General features: G+C 51.9%; 1 protein-coding gene across 1 annotated transcript in view; it reads right to left on the bottom strand.

Annotated features, from left to right (window-relative positions):
- LOC142302562 (protein-lysine 6-oxidase-like) overlaps positions 1-16,207 on the bottom strand; it is a 173,378-nt gene that overhangs the window by 24,697 nt on the left and 132,474 nt on the right. The window contains exon 7 of the mRNA XM_075343694.1: positions 13,056-13,171. Coding sequence (XP_075199809.1) covers positions 13,056-13,171 — 116 coding nt within the window. The remainder of the gene's footprint in view (positions 1-13,055; positions 13,172-16,207) is intronic.

Below are 16,207 nucleotides of genomic sequence, written 5' to 3'. Positions count from 1 at the left end.
CATCTGGAAGGCGAAGCATTGGCCTGGATGAATCCTTTGTGGGAGAATGAGGACCCAGTGACCACCGACCTCCTGGAATTCCTGCAGGCCTTCCGTGATACCTTTGATGAACCGGGACGCACCACCGTGGTTACCTCCTCGCTCCTCCGGCTACGCCAAGGAACCCTGACGGTGGGCCAGTACGCCATCCAGTTCCGCACGCTTGCCTCCGAGCTAGGCTGGAACAACGAGGCATTGACGGCAGCCTTTTGGGAGGGCCTGTCGGGCCGCATTAAGGACGAATTAGCCGGTCGTGACGTTCCCCGTACTTTGGACGCTCTGATATCCCTAGCCACCCAGATTGACCTCCGTTTCCAAGAACGAACCAAGGAAGTATCCCGGGAGAAGCGACCAATCCGTCACATCTCCGTTCCGCAGAGGTCTACCGTTCCCCCGCCACTGCCGTTCTGCGATTCTACTCCTGAACCAATGCAAATTGACCGACTGAGCCAAGCTGAGCAACGCCGTGCAGAGCGACTCACCCAGGGCCTGTGTTTCTATTGTGGAAGCGGTTCACATCTGCTCCGCTCATGCCCTGAGAGACCAGGAAGACCCCGAGTCCAAGGGATGGTGGGAACAGCCACCCTTGGTACCGGAATCCCCTCAGTCCCGGTTACTCAGACTGTCCAGATAACGACTGAGAAGACCCGGTTCACGGCAGAGGCTCACATTGATTCGGGGGCAGCGGGTAATTTCATTCACCAATCTACAGTGTCCCGATACCAGATACCTGTGACCCCGCTTGCCAAACCCCTCTGGTTCGCCTCCGTGGACGGAAAACCGTTATACGAACCCGTCATATGTACAACCGAACCCGTGAGACTCTGTGTTGGTGCTCTGCACACGGAGACTATTACTTTCTATGTCATCCCGAGAATGGCTCCCGCGCTTCTGCTGGGTCTGCCCTGGCTACAACTCCATGACCCTGACATCAGTTGGCGCTCTGGCGCAATCACTCGTTGGAGTCCGTTGTGCCAGGATACCTGTCTACAGCCTGTTCCTCGGTCCCTGTCACCTGGGCCTGTCATGTCACAACAGGAGGAAGAAGTGACGACGCAGTCCAGCGTCGTACCACAACTCCTGTCTCTTGTACCTGTGGTGCCACCGGAACCAGAAGAGGAGACGACGCAGTCCAGCGTCGTACCACAACTCCTGTCGCCTGAGTCTTTGGTGCCACCGGGCCCTGATGAAGAAACGACGCAGTCTGGCGTCGCTCCACCGTCCCTGGCTATTGGGACTTCGATGTCCCTGGCTACTGAGGATGAGACAATGTCCTGTACCCGGTCCGTAACGCCCAATCCGGTCGTCCACGACCCCGGTCCGACTTCTGTCTGTCCTCCGCTTCCTGTTGCCCCCGTTGCCACTACTGGTAGATCGTCGGCTAAGCGTCGTGCGGCCAAGAAGGCGGCACGGGGTCAGCGGTCCTTCCCCGCCTTTGCCTTGGTTCCTGGTCCGGTGACTCGATCCGGGGTGCCCCTGGGGTACTGTGCACGGAGGTGGGGGCATAGAGGGGGGGGTACTGTCATGCTCCTGATGCCTCAGCACCGCTCCTTACCCGCTGATCCGGTCGCACCATCCCGGCACCGCTCCGTACCCACTGATCCGGCCTCACCGTCATTGCACTGCTCCTTAACCACTGATCCAGTCCACGTGTCCACCGGTCATGGCTGCCGCTCCCGCTCGTGCTCTCCTGTGTCCTGCTCCTGGTCTTATGAGTCTGACTCTGAGTCTTAGCCACATGGTTCTGTATAGGACCGGGCCGCGCCCACTCTCCTGGTCTTATAGGCCCAGCACACCTGCAGCAGGAAATGACATGAGGCTGTGCTGGGTATATAAGACTGGCCTTTCCATGTGGGCGGCACCTGATCAACGTGTCCTGAAGCTTGTCTTTTGAGCTAGGTGCTCAGGTCCCCTTGTGCTGTGTCCTGTTACCTGGAGTACTGTTTGTCTTTGCTACCGGGTACCTGTGCCTGTTTCCTGTATTGTCCCAAAGAACTCCGTGACCCTGGTGACCTGGTTATACCTGTCCCTGCCACGCCAGTGCTCCGGCTGCCGTGTACCCTGCCCTCCGGTGGGGTGCATGGTCCAGTGGATCCACCTCCTGGGCCCACCAGTCCTCCCGGCCCTGACAATAGTGTTAAGCCGAGTGACTCCAAAAAGGAGAAGGACGAGGAAGAAAAGCGCCGTTATAGGCTTATTCCTCGGACTTTTGCCAACTGGTTACAGGCATTTGCGATTTTGGCGAGCGTGGTCAGGGAGAAGGAGCCGGAGCATTGTTCGGCTTTGTTCGGTTACATGGATGCGATAGGGGAGGCTTATCGAGTTTATGGCGGGCTGGCGTGGCTGCGTTACGACGAGCAATTTAGGCAGCGGAAGGCACTGCGGCCAGGTATGCGATGGGACCATAAGGATATTTCCTTATGGATGCGACTGATGTCGGCACCGACTCAGCTCTTTCGGGGGGGCGCCGGGGGTCCGGGGGCCGGGTCTCCGGCAAGTTTCAAAAAAGGTTTGTGTTGGCAGTACAATGAAGGGCAGTGCAGGTTTGGAGCGGCGTGCCGTTTTAAGCATGAATGCTCCGGATGTGGGGGAAGACATAGCTTGTCCAAATGTTTTAAAAAAGGAAAAGGAAAGGCTGGTGACGGGGCTGGTAAGAGGGACGACGCCGGTGAAGGTAGAAGTGATGGTTCCGTTTTTAAATAGGTATCCGGACGGGGAGGCTGCAGTATTGTTATGTTCTGGTTTTTCCGATGGTTTTCGTATCCCGTCGGTTGTTAATGCATCGGTCCCGCCGTATCGTAATTTGCGTTCCGCTCGGGATCATCCGGAAGTGGATGAGAAGCTGAAAAAGGAGGTGGCTTTGGGCAGGATGGGCGGTCCTTATGTCGCCCCGCCGTGCTGGAATTTGGTGGTTTCGCCGTTGGGGGTGGTACCAAAGAAAGAGCGGAATAAATGTCGGCTGATTCATCATTTGTCTTACCCGGAAGGGTTATCGGTGAATGATGGCATTGCACCGGAGTTGTCGGCGGTATATTATTAGGGCGGCGGGGCGGGGTGCATTGATGGCAAAGGCGGATGTAGAAGCGGCGTTTCGGTTGTTACCGGTTCATCCAGATAGTCAGCATTTGTTGGGTTGCTGGTGGGATGGCAGTTATTATGTTGATCGTTGTTTGCCAATGGGCTGTTCCATTTCGTGTTCGTATTTTGAGGCATTTAGTTCGTTTGAGTGGGTGGTTCGGGACGTGTCCGGGCTTACGTCCATCATTCATTACTTGGACGATTTCCTTTGTGTCGGGCCGGCGGGTTCGATGGTTTGGGCGGGTTTGCTATTTGCGTTGCAAAAAGTTGCGGCCAGCTTCGGGATTCCTTTGGCGCCGGATAAGACGGAAGGCCCGGCGCCGGTGATGTGTTTTCTGGGAATTGAGATTGACTCCATTGCTATGGAATGCAGGTTGCCGGCGGAGAAGGTCCGTGATTTGAGGACCGCAGTGACGGGGGTGAAAGCGGCGAAGAAGGTGCGGCTTAAGGCGGTGCAGTCCTTGCTTGGAAAATTGAATTTTGCTTGCAGAATTGTGCCGATGGGGAGAGTGTTTGCGAGGCGTTTGGCGACGGCGACGGCCGGGGTAAGGTCTCCGGCGCATTTTGTGCGGATCACAAAGGCGATCAGGGACGATTTGGAAGTATGGGATCAATTTTTGCAGCATTTTAACGGCCGGGCGCTGGTGATGGAGAGGGTGGCGTCTAACGGGGCGTTGCAGCTGTTTACGGATGCGGCGGGGTCGGCCGGGTTTGGGGCTGTCTTCAGAGGTCATTGGTGTGTCGGGCAGTGGCCACAGGCGTGGTGGGAGAGCGGCTTGGTTAGGAATTTCGCTCTGTTAGAGCTATTCCCCATTGTAGTGGCAGTGGAGCTATGGGGGTCGCACTTTGCCGGAAGGAAAGTGTGTTTTCATTGTGATAACCAGGCGGTGGTGTACGCGATTAACAACTTGTCTGCTAAGTCGGAGCCGGTGGTGGTGTATTTGCGGCATTTAGTGTTGAGATGTCTGCAGTTGAATGTGCAGGTAGTGGCAAGGCACGTTCCGGGTGTTGACAACGAGGTGGCTGATGCTTTGTCTCGTTTTCAGTTCAGCAGGTTTCGGGCGCTGTTGCCGTGGGCGGACGAAGTCGGAGTGGAGTGTCCCGAGGATTTGTGGCATCTGGTGAGACGGTGATCTCAGACTTGATTCGGAACTCGGTGACCGAGGTGACTTGGTGCCGGTATGCTAAGGTGTGGGCTGAATGGGAGGAGTTGTTGTGTCTGATGTTTGGTGGGGAGAGCGTGGATTACTTGGTGGCTTTGTTGTCGTTGGTGAGTACGGATTTCTCAGCTGGGCGATCGGCATCGGCTGTGGCACACCGGGTGTCGGCAGTGGCGTTTTGGTTAAAAATGAGAGGGGAGCGTGATATTTCGCAGGATTTTCGGGTTCGTCAGGCTTTGCGGGGTTTTCGCCGCGGCGTACGGGAGAGGGACAAGAGGCGTCCTGTATCGTTCGGTTTGTTGAGACGGATGGTGGGTGGCCTGAGCGGCATTTGTGAGTCTGTGTACGAGACGGTTCTGTTTAGAACGGCTTTCGGTCTCGCTTTTTATGGGGCTTTCCGGATAGGCGAGCTGGTAAGCCCGTCCAGGGTGACGGGTGGTGGTTTGATGCTTGAGGATGTGCGAGTGAGCGGTAGTCAGATGGAGTGCCGGATTCGCCGGTCAAAAATGGATCAGCTGGGCCGTGGTAGATTGGTGGTGTTATATGCGGTTCCAGGAGAGGAATTGTGCCCTGTGCGTTTAGTCGAGAGATTTATGGCCGTGAGGAGAGGCTTACCTGGCCCGTTGTTGCGGCATTTGAATGGGTCGCTTTTGTCGAGGTTTCAGTTTGTGGCGGTTCTGCGGCTAAATCTACGTAACGCGGGGGAGCGCCCGGAGGAATTCGGGTTGTATTCATTCCGAATTGGTGCAGCGACGGAGGCAGCTCGAAGGGGGCTTGGAGATGAGGTGGTGAAGCGTATTGGTAGATGGGAATCTTCTTGTTTTCGGCGGTATGTGAGACCGCAGTTGTTGTAGCATCATGGTAATTTGGTTACGTGCGGGAGGTTTGCGGAAAGGGGTGTTTTCTAGCCGGGTTGGGGGTTGTGATGTTATTGGTTTTGATATTTTCGTTCTGTTTTATTTGTTGTAGGGAAGTGCCTGATCTGGATCTTGGGGCACTCCTTCGTATTTTGGGGTGCCCGTCGGGCTGAGGTCCGCCCGAATGGTCGACAGCTGGGTTTGGATCGTGCACAGGCGACTGTTCGATGGATCGGAGTTCGGGGCATGGAGTGGGGCAGGGTGGTCCCGGAATTTCGTTTCCATTGTAAAGTTGAGCGGCCCCCGGATGTGCTGGTATTACATGTGGGGGGTAATGATCTTGGTGCCCGGGCGTCGCGGGATTTGATCCGAGATATAAAGATCAACTTACTGCAGTTGTGGAAGCGGTATCCTGGTTTGCTGGTCGTATGGTCCGTCATAGTGACCAGGTTGGGCATGGAGAGGGGCTCGGTCGGTGGAGAAGGTCAATAAGGCCAGGGCCCAGGTGAATAGGGTGGTGGCTAGGTTTGTGACCAGGAATGGTGGGATTGTGGTAAGGCACAGGGATTTGTAGCCGGCAGATTGGCGATTTCGGAGGGGTGATGGTGTGCACCTCAATGATGTCGGTGTGGATTTGTGGGCGTTGGGCCTGCAGGATGGTGTGGAGCGTGCTTTTGGTGTGTGGCGGGTCCAGGCCACGTAAGGTGTCACGTGGTCTGTCCTGTGGCGGGGGGGGGGTAGGTCTGGTCCAGAGGTTTGGAAGTGATTGGTGGCTGGACTGGGAGTCATTGTCTTGGTATGGTGGCTCTCGGTTCCGGGATGTGGCAGGCACGGGGTTCTGCCAAAGTGTGGGGGTCAATCCGTGGGTGATTGGCACCTCGTCTCTGGGTCGGTGTGTTGCGGCCGGGGACAGGGGGAGTAGTAGTTAGTGGACTGGGCCTACCCCGGGGGGTATTGTAAATGTTATTGTCTATTGTTACCTTTATGTGGTTGTTTTGGGTCGCCCGTTGGACGGCGTCCCTAAGGTGCTAGTTTGTAAAACAATAGGCAATAAAAGGCTGCTGTGCCCATTTTGAACCAAGTCGCATGCAGTCCATGTGTTTATTCTTAGAGGATAAGGGGGTTTGGTTACACAGACATCACGACCGGAGAATCCTCCCTCAGCTGGTCAAGAACACACAGAACAGTGAGTGTGTCCACAGGCCTGGCTTTTACCTCTTGGACCACACCCCGAAGTGGAGATATGGTGAACAGCCGTCTCACCCATCTCTTTAGCTGTGCACAAAAAACCCAGTCTAGTTAACAGCAATTTGACCCTCTCAGCAGTTAGTATGCTGGAACATTACATCCGGGTTCACATCACTGATTTTAGTAGTCTCAGCGACACATACCTCCCGTTTTGCACTTTACCAGTGATCATATCACAATACTTCCAACCGCAGATCTCTCAGCTGCTCCCACAGGGCTAGAACTACTTCCATTAAAGTTTTGGTGTCAGGGGCAGGGCTTGCACTTCCAGCCATTTAAGTGTTATCTATGGCTCTCTCAGCCACAGGCATAGACTCCTCCTCCCTCTCAATGGTGGCCCAATTGACATCCTAGAATGCCAATACAGGAGTGGAATGAACCATTTCCTGTCATTTATCTTGGAGGAATCTGTTGGCCAGACCGGTGATGAACTGGTTCCGTAGTAACCGGTTCACCTCCCGAAATGCCCCCATTGCCTCGGGGTCCAAGTGCCGCACCTCATTCAGAGTTTCCTGCAGGGTGTTGGAATACTGCATCAGGGACTTGTGCTTCCTCTGGGGATGGTTAAAGAAGAGGGCACACAATTTGGCCACTCTAGCGCGGCCTCCCAGGTACCCTTCTAGCAACTTCAGAACCTTCTCTAACATGTCCCTCTCTGACTCTGGGCGTACCACTACTGTCCACCTGGCATCATCCTCTAAAGCATTAAATGCTACCTTAGCCCTCAGCTCAGGAGCTAAATTACACATTTTCAGAACACTCCGCACCCTTTCTGTCCAGTCCGGTAACGTCATGTTTTTCCCGTCATACTTGGGCAAATGTTGAAAAAGCTGGCACATATCCCCCAGGAGCCATAGCCACAACTGGTGGGTTCACTACCGGCAGTGGTGCTGCTGATGCAGAGGGACCATTTCCCACCCTGCTTCCGTCCATGACAACGCTGTACCCTGCTGACTACACTAAAATGTGGGACCAAGAGGTTACCTTCAGAATACAGGGGGCCACGACTGAGGAACGAGACCAGACTAGGGTTAAATGCATAAGTCTAGTAAGGAAAGAACATATCAACACCTATAAATGTACAAACACCTGGTTACTAAACCAGAATCAGTGTACTGGTCAAGGGATCAATTCCAATAGGTCAGGAACTACCGGAACACAATTTACCTAGCAGGGAACTGTAGGAAGAAACTAGAGAGTGTAAAGCAGGCTTTACACGTTGCAATTTCACATACGATATCGTATGTGATTTGCAACTCCCTCATCGTATGTGTGGCACGTTCAATTTGTTGAACGTGACGCACAAACGATTAACCCCCATCACATGTACTTACCCGTCCATACGACCTCGATGTGGGCGGCGAACGTCCACTTCCTGGAGTGGGAGGGACGTTCGCCGTCACATCGACGTCACGTGGCAGTCGGCCAATAGAAGCGGAGCGGCGGAGATGAGCGGGACGTAAACATCCCGCCCATCTCTTTCCTTCCACATTGCTGGCTGGAGCCACGGGAGGCAGGTAAGATCTGTTCAATGTTCCCGGGATGTCACACACTGCGAGTTGTGCTGCCTCGGGAACATTGAACAATCCGACGTGCAATTCGTCAGGATTCAACGACGTGTATGCGATGAACGTTTTAACGTTCAATCGCAATCGCGTGTAGCTGTTACATGCTACAATGTAACTTACGATGCCGGATGTGCGTCACTTACGACGTGACCCCGCCGACACATCGTAAGATATAGTGTAGCGTGTAAAGCGGGCTTTAGTCACTGTGCAATAAGGACCTGCCTCTGGACCAGCACACCAATTAACAATCTTAATTAAATCTCTATCCCACCTCCCTTCCTCTCATACACATGTACAAACAGGGAAACACCCTGGGTTAAACACCTGCTATAAGCAATACAATAGAAGTTAAAGTTCAGTTCTGCAGCGGTGACTGCTGCGTATTATACTCATTTTGGCGCCAAAACCACTAATGCATAAGTGTGCAAACTTGCCTGCAAAAACAGAAAGAGATACTTGTGGGGTCTAAGCTCAGGACTTATGCCTGCGTCACACGCTACGATATATCGGGCGATATGTCGTCGGGGTCACGTCGTTAGTGATGCACATCCGGCATCAATTGACATATCGTAGAGTGTCACAGCTATGAGCGACTGTTACCGAGCAAAAATACTCACCTTATCATTGTTTGTTGACACGTCACTCATTTTCATAAAACCGTTCCTCCTTCTGCGCGCTGGTTGGTCATCGTTCCCGAGGCAGCACGCGTCGCTCCGTGTGACACCCCGGGAACGACAAACTGCAGCTTACCTGTGTCCTCTGGCAATGCGGAAGGAAGGAGGTGGGCGGGATGTTACGTTCCGCTCATCTCCGCCCCTCCGCTTCTATTGGGCGGCCGCTGTGTGACATCGCTGTGACGCCGAACGTCCCTCCCCCTTCAGGAATAGGATGTTCGCCGCCCACAGCAACGTCGTCCGGGAGGTAAGTGCGTGTGACAGGGGGTTAACGACTTTGTGCGCCACGGGCAACTAATTGCCCGTGACGCACAAACGATTGGGGTGGGTGCGATCGCTCATGCGATTGCACGATATATCGTCCCGTGTGACGCCGGCCTTACAGTACCAACCGATAGATCTTGGAAGGTCTTTGGTACTAAGGGAAATCAGGGCAGCTTTAAGCTCCACAACAGTTCTCCACGATGCCGGCAATCACGGGGCAGATCACCTTAGGGTAAAAGGTCTCAGGTGCAGATCACCTTAGGGCAGAAGTCAGGTCCGGTAGGAAAGCCTCAGGTATGGATCACCAGAACAACCGCTTTGCTCAAAGTTCTCTCTCTGACAGCCGTTTCTAAACACTGACACGCAGCTGTGTGGCCTCTGCTCGCACAGCAATCGGCAGGCTGTCTCTAACACTCCAGGTATCCAGATCAGAGCAGGAAACAGGAAGCCACTTCACCTCAGAATCTTCTCGCTCTGTCTTTCTCCTCTCTCTCTGGATCCTCCTCCCAGACTGCGCAGACATCCCTCTAGTGGATGGGAGGAGACACTGCAGCTGGCTCATTAGCCCCCTCACACAGAGAAGCAAAGTATTGTTTATTTAATTTATGTCTGTGCTAAGAGGTTGACCTCCTGTTCTTGCCCCCCAATGAGGAGGAGCTATGGAGTTAGCAAAAACAGTGAGTAAGTCGAAACAAAGGTTTGCCCTGCTGGGACGTTGGGACTGAGCCCTCAAATTGAGACAGTCCCACTGAATCTGAGACGATTGGGATCTATGATTTAAGTATGGTGAGTTGTAGATAGAATGATATTAACTGTCATAAGATGAGCTTCAAAATGGGACAGTGCTGTGGTAATGACTGATGTGAGAACACGGAATGGCAGTAAGGTAGAAACCCCTGGATGTAAATATACTGCCTTTGTGTAATTACTGTGGGAAGCTTTGGCTGTCAATTGTGTCTCCTGGTCTCACTGCTGTGAATGGGGCAGGAGCTGGACGTCACTACTTTGTGGGGCTCTAGATGTGGCTTCGACCATCTCTCAGAGTTGAATCTGGCTCTCAAGGTTAAAATGTTGGAGAATACGATGTTACAGTATATAAAATATAGGCAAGCAAAGCATTTTTGCCCTTTTGTACTAGCTCTAAGGCGGGCTTTCCACACTACGACATCGCAGGTGCGATGTCGGTGGGGTCAAATTGAAAATGACGTACTTCCGGCATCGCATGCGACATCGTAGTGTGTAAAGGTTCGATGATACGATTACCGAGCGCAAAAGCGTCGTAATCGTATCATCGGTGCAGCGTCGGCGTAATCCATAATTACGCTGACGCGACTGTCCGATGTTGTTCCTCGCTACTGCGGCAGCACACATCGCTGTGTGTGGCAGGAGCGAGGAACATCTCCTACCGGCGTCACCGCGGCTTCCATAGGATATGCGGAAGGAAGGAGGTGGGTGGGATGTTTACATACCGCTCATCTCCGCCCCTCCGCTCCTATTGGCCGCCTGCCGTGTGACGTCGCTGTGACGCCGCACGACCCGCCCCCTTAATAACCCGCCAGAGCGACGTCCCAGGACAGGTGACTCCATGGGAAGCTGCCGTAGCGATAATGTTCGCTATGGCAGCTATCACAAGGATATCGCAGCTGCGACAGGGGCGGGGACTATCGCGCTCGGCATCGCAGCATCGGCTTGCGATGTCGCAGCGTGCAAAGTACTCCTTACACTGAAAAGTGAGTATGGTTTGACCCATGGACAACTGCAATAAATTTACTTTAATGAGTGAGCAAGCTGTAATCACTTACCCTGCATTTCGACCTGCAGCCAGCTCTGCATATACACTTCACATACTCTACAGATCAGGCTGTCAAATAATATTTTGGGGAGTGATTATAGTACACTCACTATTTAGTATACAGTGATTGTAACTAGTGATGGGTGAATCCGGACTGTAAAAGTCCGGATCCGCCCGAAATACCAAGTAGCCATGCACTGACCCCAGACCCGGAGTTCTTAGTGAACTATGGGTAACTATCCGGATCCGGCCATCCGGATAATTAAAAAAATAAAGGAAAAAGAAAAAAAATAGGAAAAAAGGATGTGCGATATACTTAACAATCTCTTCGTGACTGTAGTACTACTTCCGGGGCCGCTCATTACCCTCATGCATGTGCACTGCTTCCCCTGCCCACCCTCACTCCCGGCACCTGTGATTAGTTGCAGTCAGACCGCGCCCCCACCCCAGGTGACAGCGTGTCTGACTTCTTGAAATCACAGGCGCTGCCTGCATTTTTATAGTGGTGTAAAAATAAATAAAAAAATTGGCATAGGGTCCCCCATATTATGATACCCAGCACAGATAAAGCACGCGGCTACAGGCTGCAGCCCCAGCCGTGAGCTTATCTTGGCTGTGTATCAAAATAAGAGGGACCCAATGCAGCTTTTTAAAAAATTATTTAAATAAATATTTTTAAAACACGGCGAGCGGTCCCCCCAATCTTGATACCCAGCCATGATAAAGCCGACAGCTGAGGGCTGGTATTCTCCAAATGGTAAAATTGTCCTATTAATAAAAATATTAATGTCCTGTGCAAGTGCCCTAGAAAACAGGTCCCACATTTTGCCCCCTAGAAAGTAATAATGCCCTTAGTGTGCCAATTTCACAATCACAGCATACTGAGTACCCCTATAAAAATAATGCTTGTTATGTGCCCACTAAACATTTACTAATGACTCCTGAGTCCCCCCATATATAGTTCCCATCTACACAGCAGGATGCTCTGCACAGCTTCCCCATACACAGCATGATAGGTACACAGCTCCCTGTACACGGCATCATGGGCCCCACAGTAGCCCCTTCTCTCTATATAATGACCCCCTGTAGATACCCTGTAAAAGGTCTCAGTAGCCTCACCCACTGTAAGATGGTCCTCAGTAGCCCCCTCCAATGTATGATGGCCCCAAGTAGTCCTGTAACTGTATTACGGCTCCATGTAGCCTCCTACTCTATGATGCCCCTTAGTAGCTTTGTTCACAAATGAGGGCCCCAAATATCTCCCCACACTGTAAAATGGCCTGAAGTATTTCCCCCATATTGTAATATGGCCCCCAGTATTTCTCCCACACTGCAATATGGACCCCAGTATTCCCCCCACGCTGTATCATGGCCCCCAGTATTCTCCCCATACTGTAATATGGCCCCCAATATTCCCCCACACTGTAATATGGTCCCAGGTATTTCCTTCTATGACCCCAAAAAAAACATTCTTATGCTTATCTACCGATGGATCCTGAGGAGTCCACTGGCAGACAGGATCAATGTCATCGTGTCGAGGCATCCACGTACCCACCTCATCAATGATTCTCCCCACTGTTTTGTAGGCTGCCTGCCTGAATCGAACTGCAGTCTACAGAACAGAGACCAGTGGTGCAGGAAAATTATGTCACCTTGCTCTACTGTAGAGTTAACTGTATCAGTGCTGAGCACCCTTATATAGTTATGTTATGTAGCTTTGGGGGGGCTCCTGAGATCATGCGGCCCATGGTGACCAATCTCTCTGCCTCCCCCCTTCCCGTCAGGTACATTACTGGGAGATAGGCCCCCTTTACCAAATTTGGTGAATCTTACTCAATCGGGTTTTAGCCTCAGCCTGGTTTATGAAAAGCAAGTTTTTATAAATTTCCCCAAATGTGTTCTGTCATTTTTCCTTCATAACCAGCATTAACAGAGATGTCCAGTCTGAATCCACAAATCTGCAGTATCCTTAATGTGACTGCACACTTGTGATTCCGGACAACCCCTTTAACTTTTTCAGCTACAGTAATTTTTCGGGGAGGTTGAACCAGATGGATAATCTTTGTCTTTGAATTCTGCGCATCCTCCTGTGTTCTAGGTGGAGGTCAAATGATACAAGGTCGTCTGGGTATAATATGTCTGGACTGATTAATGAAGTTGTGTTTAAACATGAATATCTGCATGTTGGTATTTTTATCACTTCCAAAGGCAGCCATTTTGTCAAGTTGAATTTCCTAAAGTAATGTATATTGTCAAAGAAATCTGAAATGTCTCCAGCCAAGACATGCTACTGCAACAAATATAAGCTTATTTTTATGACAAGAAAATGTTTTTGTAAATTTATAGAACCATTCTATAACACAAAACAAGATTACCTGGAAAGGCGGCAATTCCGATTTATTACATAGGTTCCTGTGTAGGTCAGCTCACATCGCACGGCGTTATTGGAAAAATCTGACTCCAGGACTTGGAAATTTGGATTCACAGAAACCTGAAACATACAAGTTGTATTGTTTGTATCTAAAAACTACCGTAAATAAACAGGTATTTAACCCTGTAAGGATGCAACCAATTTGAATTTTTTTAATTTGTTTTTTTTCTTCTCCTTATTCAGTCATAACTTTTTTATTTTTCTGTTCATGTGACGCCCTAGCGCCGTCAGGTGGTCACAGAGGAACAATTCACCCGACATAACACCATCCCACATCAGGTACCATCTGCCACAAAATCCTAGCCACCCCCCTCAGAGTAAGAAGGACACACTAGTGGGAGGGACCAGGCGGATTGGGAGCGCCCACCTAGGGGTCTTGAGGTTCCCGGGGGCGGGAACATAGGGGTAGGAGTTCAAGTTCAGATTTTGAGGAGTGAAAGCTGAGCCTAGTAGTGACCCTGGTCTACTGGCTAGGTGGCAAGCAGTGGACCGTGTCCAAAGGCGACGGGAGTGCGGTCGCAGGAAATCCAAAGTGGATTGAGACAGGGTTGGAGCCTGCCGGTACCGACAGCGAAGATCCGGTCCGGAAACCGTGCACAGGCGGGGTACCTGGACCCTAGTTAGAAGACGGATGCAAGCCCCTTCTCTATTTAACCAGGCCGGGAGCAAGGTTCCAGACATTGTTCCAAAGTGTGAGCCCAGATAGAGTGAAACGGCAGCCCACCACGGGGGATAGGGTATCCGCAAACACCCACTGAGATCCCAAGGGTCACTTTTCGCGGGCACGACTCCCAACCACAACAGCAGCGGGAGCGGACTTCCCCGTTCCATACGAGGTTGTCCAGAATTGAGAAAGTTACAGAGTGCCGGAGGAAGGGACATCGGTACACCAGCAGGGTGTGGGACCCGAGTACACCCGGACGCGGCAGCCAGACACTAAAACCTTGGTTTACCAGCAGACTTGTGTGCAATTATTCAACAGTGAGTATACCAACATCCCCCGGTCCGGCCCAGCGCGCCACCTCCAGTCTACATCATTCCCCGTGTCCTGGACACTGAGCCTCGGGGCATCCACCCCTACCCACGGAGGGGTCCAACATCTAGCTTCCACTCCACCGCCCCGGGTGCTCCGCAATAGCAGCGGTGGTACTCCATCTTACCACACACCGTGGGTGGCGTTACGAAGAATCTACACAAATCTCCTGCACATATTATTCCCCTTTCTATTTGAGTGTCCACACGACCCCCGGGTCCGGAGACCCCTCGAGCCACTGCGGATCCGGACCCAAGCAGCGCGGCTGCTGGTACGGGGGTGGCACATTCACATAACCATATAAAAACTTGTTTTCTTCCAGGACTAGTTGGAGTTTTGAATGACACCATTCATTTTATCATGTAATGTACTGAGAAATCAGAAAAAATAAAATTCTGCCATCATTTTTGAGTTTCATTTTTACAGTGATAATTATGTAGTGAAAAGCCTATTCTGTATGTGACCAAATCCGCTGCAAACGGGAGAAGTATATTGCTGCCAGGGATGCCACTGAAAGAGAGGAAGAGACCGGAGCCCAGTGTGAGCCGCTTTAGACACCATGTGGGAGTTGCGTCATCAACATCTGCACACACAGTTCACCTGCCAGAGGGTATTCTTATCGGTCCATATCCATTGGTTATCTTTCTGGAACAGACCTGTGTTGGTAAAGGGTGCTTTACACACTACGACATCGCTTGGTGATCGCTGCCGTATCGAACATTATCGCTACGGCAGCGTCACACGCACATACCTTTTCAGCGACGTCGCTGTGACCGCCGAACAATCCCTCCAAGGGGGAGGTGCGTTCGGCGTCATAGCGACGTCACTGCGGTGTCACTAAGTGGCCGCCAAATAGCAGAGGAGGGGCGGAGATGAGCGGCCGGAACATCCCGCCCACCTCCTTCCTTCCTCATTGCCGGTGGACGCAGGTAAGGAGATGTTCGTCGTTCCTGCGGTGTCACACATAGCGATGTGTGATGCCGCAGGAACGACGAACAACCAGCGGCATGCGCCACCAACGATATTATGAAAAGGAGCGACGTGTCAACAATCAACGATTTTTGACGTTTTTGCGATCGTTGATTGTTGCTCCTAGCTGTCACACGCTGCGATGTCGATAACGGCGCCGGATGTGCGTCACTAACGACATGACCCCGACGATATATCGTTAGCGATGTCGCAGTGTGTAAAGCACCCTTAAGACACTTAAGGCTCACTGAGCCGCCACAGTGAGTAATCACGCAGAGAACACATTAGATTTTGGCACTAAACATTCAAGACTAAAGCGGGCTTTACACACTGTGACATCGCTAGCATTTGCTGGCAATGTCGAGCGCGATAGCACCCGCCCCCGTCTTATGGCCGATATGTGGTGATCGCTGCTGTTGCGAACATTATCGCTACGGCAGCATCACACGCACATACCTGCTCTGTGACGTCGCTCTGGCCGGCGAACCGCCTCCTTTCTAAGGGGGCGGTTCGTTCGGCATCACAGCGACGTCACACGGCAGGCGTCCAATAGAAGCAGAGGGGCGGAGATGAGCGGGACGTAACATCCAGCCCACCTCCTTCCTTCCGCATTGCCGGTGGAGGCAGGTAAGGAGATGTTCGTCGCTCCTGCGGTGTCACACACAGCGATGTGTGGTGCCGCAGGAATGAGGAACAATATCGCTAATAAGCAGAAAACGATTTTTTGTTTCAGGACAACCTCTCCGCGGCAAACTATTTTGACCGCTTTTAAGGTCGCTCATAAGTGTCACACACTGCGATCTCGTTAATGAAGATGGAAACACCGTGACCCCGACGATTATTCATTAACAATATCGTAGCGTGTAAAGCCCGCTTAAGACCGAATTGATAGTTAAATAGGTATATTGATTGGTTCAGGCTTAAGTTTATTGCAAGATCAGCAACCAGATCCTCTGGTGCCGCTGCCACGTTTCTAATTTCCTTGCTGTTATAAAGGAATGAATTCACTCACTTAGGTGCTAATGTGTCGCCCTGGGCAAGCCAGGGGACACAGGTCAAACACCACCACACCCCACACTCCAGGTAGGCACATC

The sequence above is a fragment of the Anomaloglossus baeobatrachus genome, chromosome 1 (genome assembly GCF_048569485.1).
Source record: "Anomaloglossus baeobatrachus isolate aAnoBae1 chromosome 1, aAnoBae1.hap1, whole genome shotgun sequence".
In the NCBI taxonomy this organism is placed as follows: domain Eukaryota; kingdom Metazoa; phylum Chordata; class Amphibia; order Anura; family Aromobatidae; genus Anomaloglossus; species Anomaloglossus baeobatrachus.
This window is presented reverse-complemented; position numbering and strand designations above follow the sequence as displayed.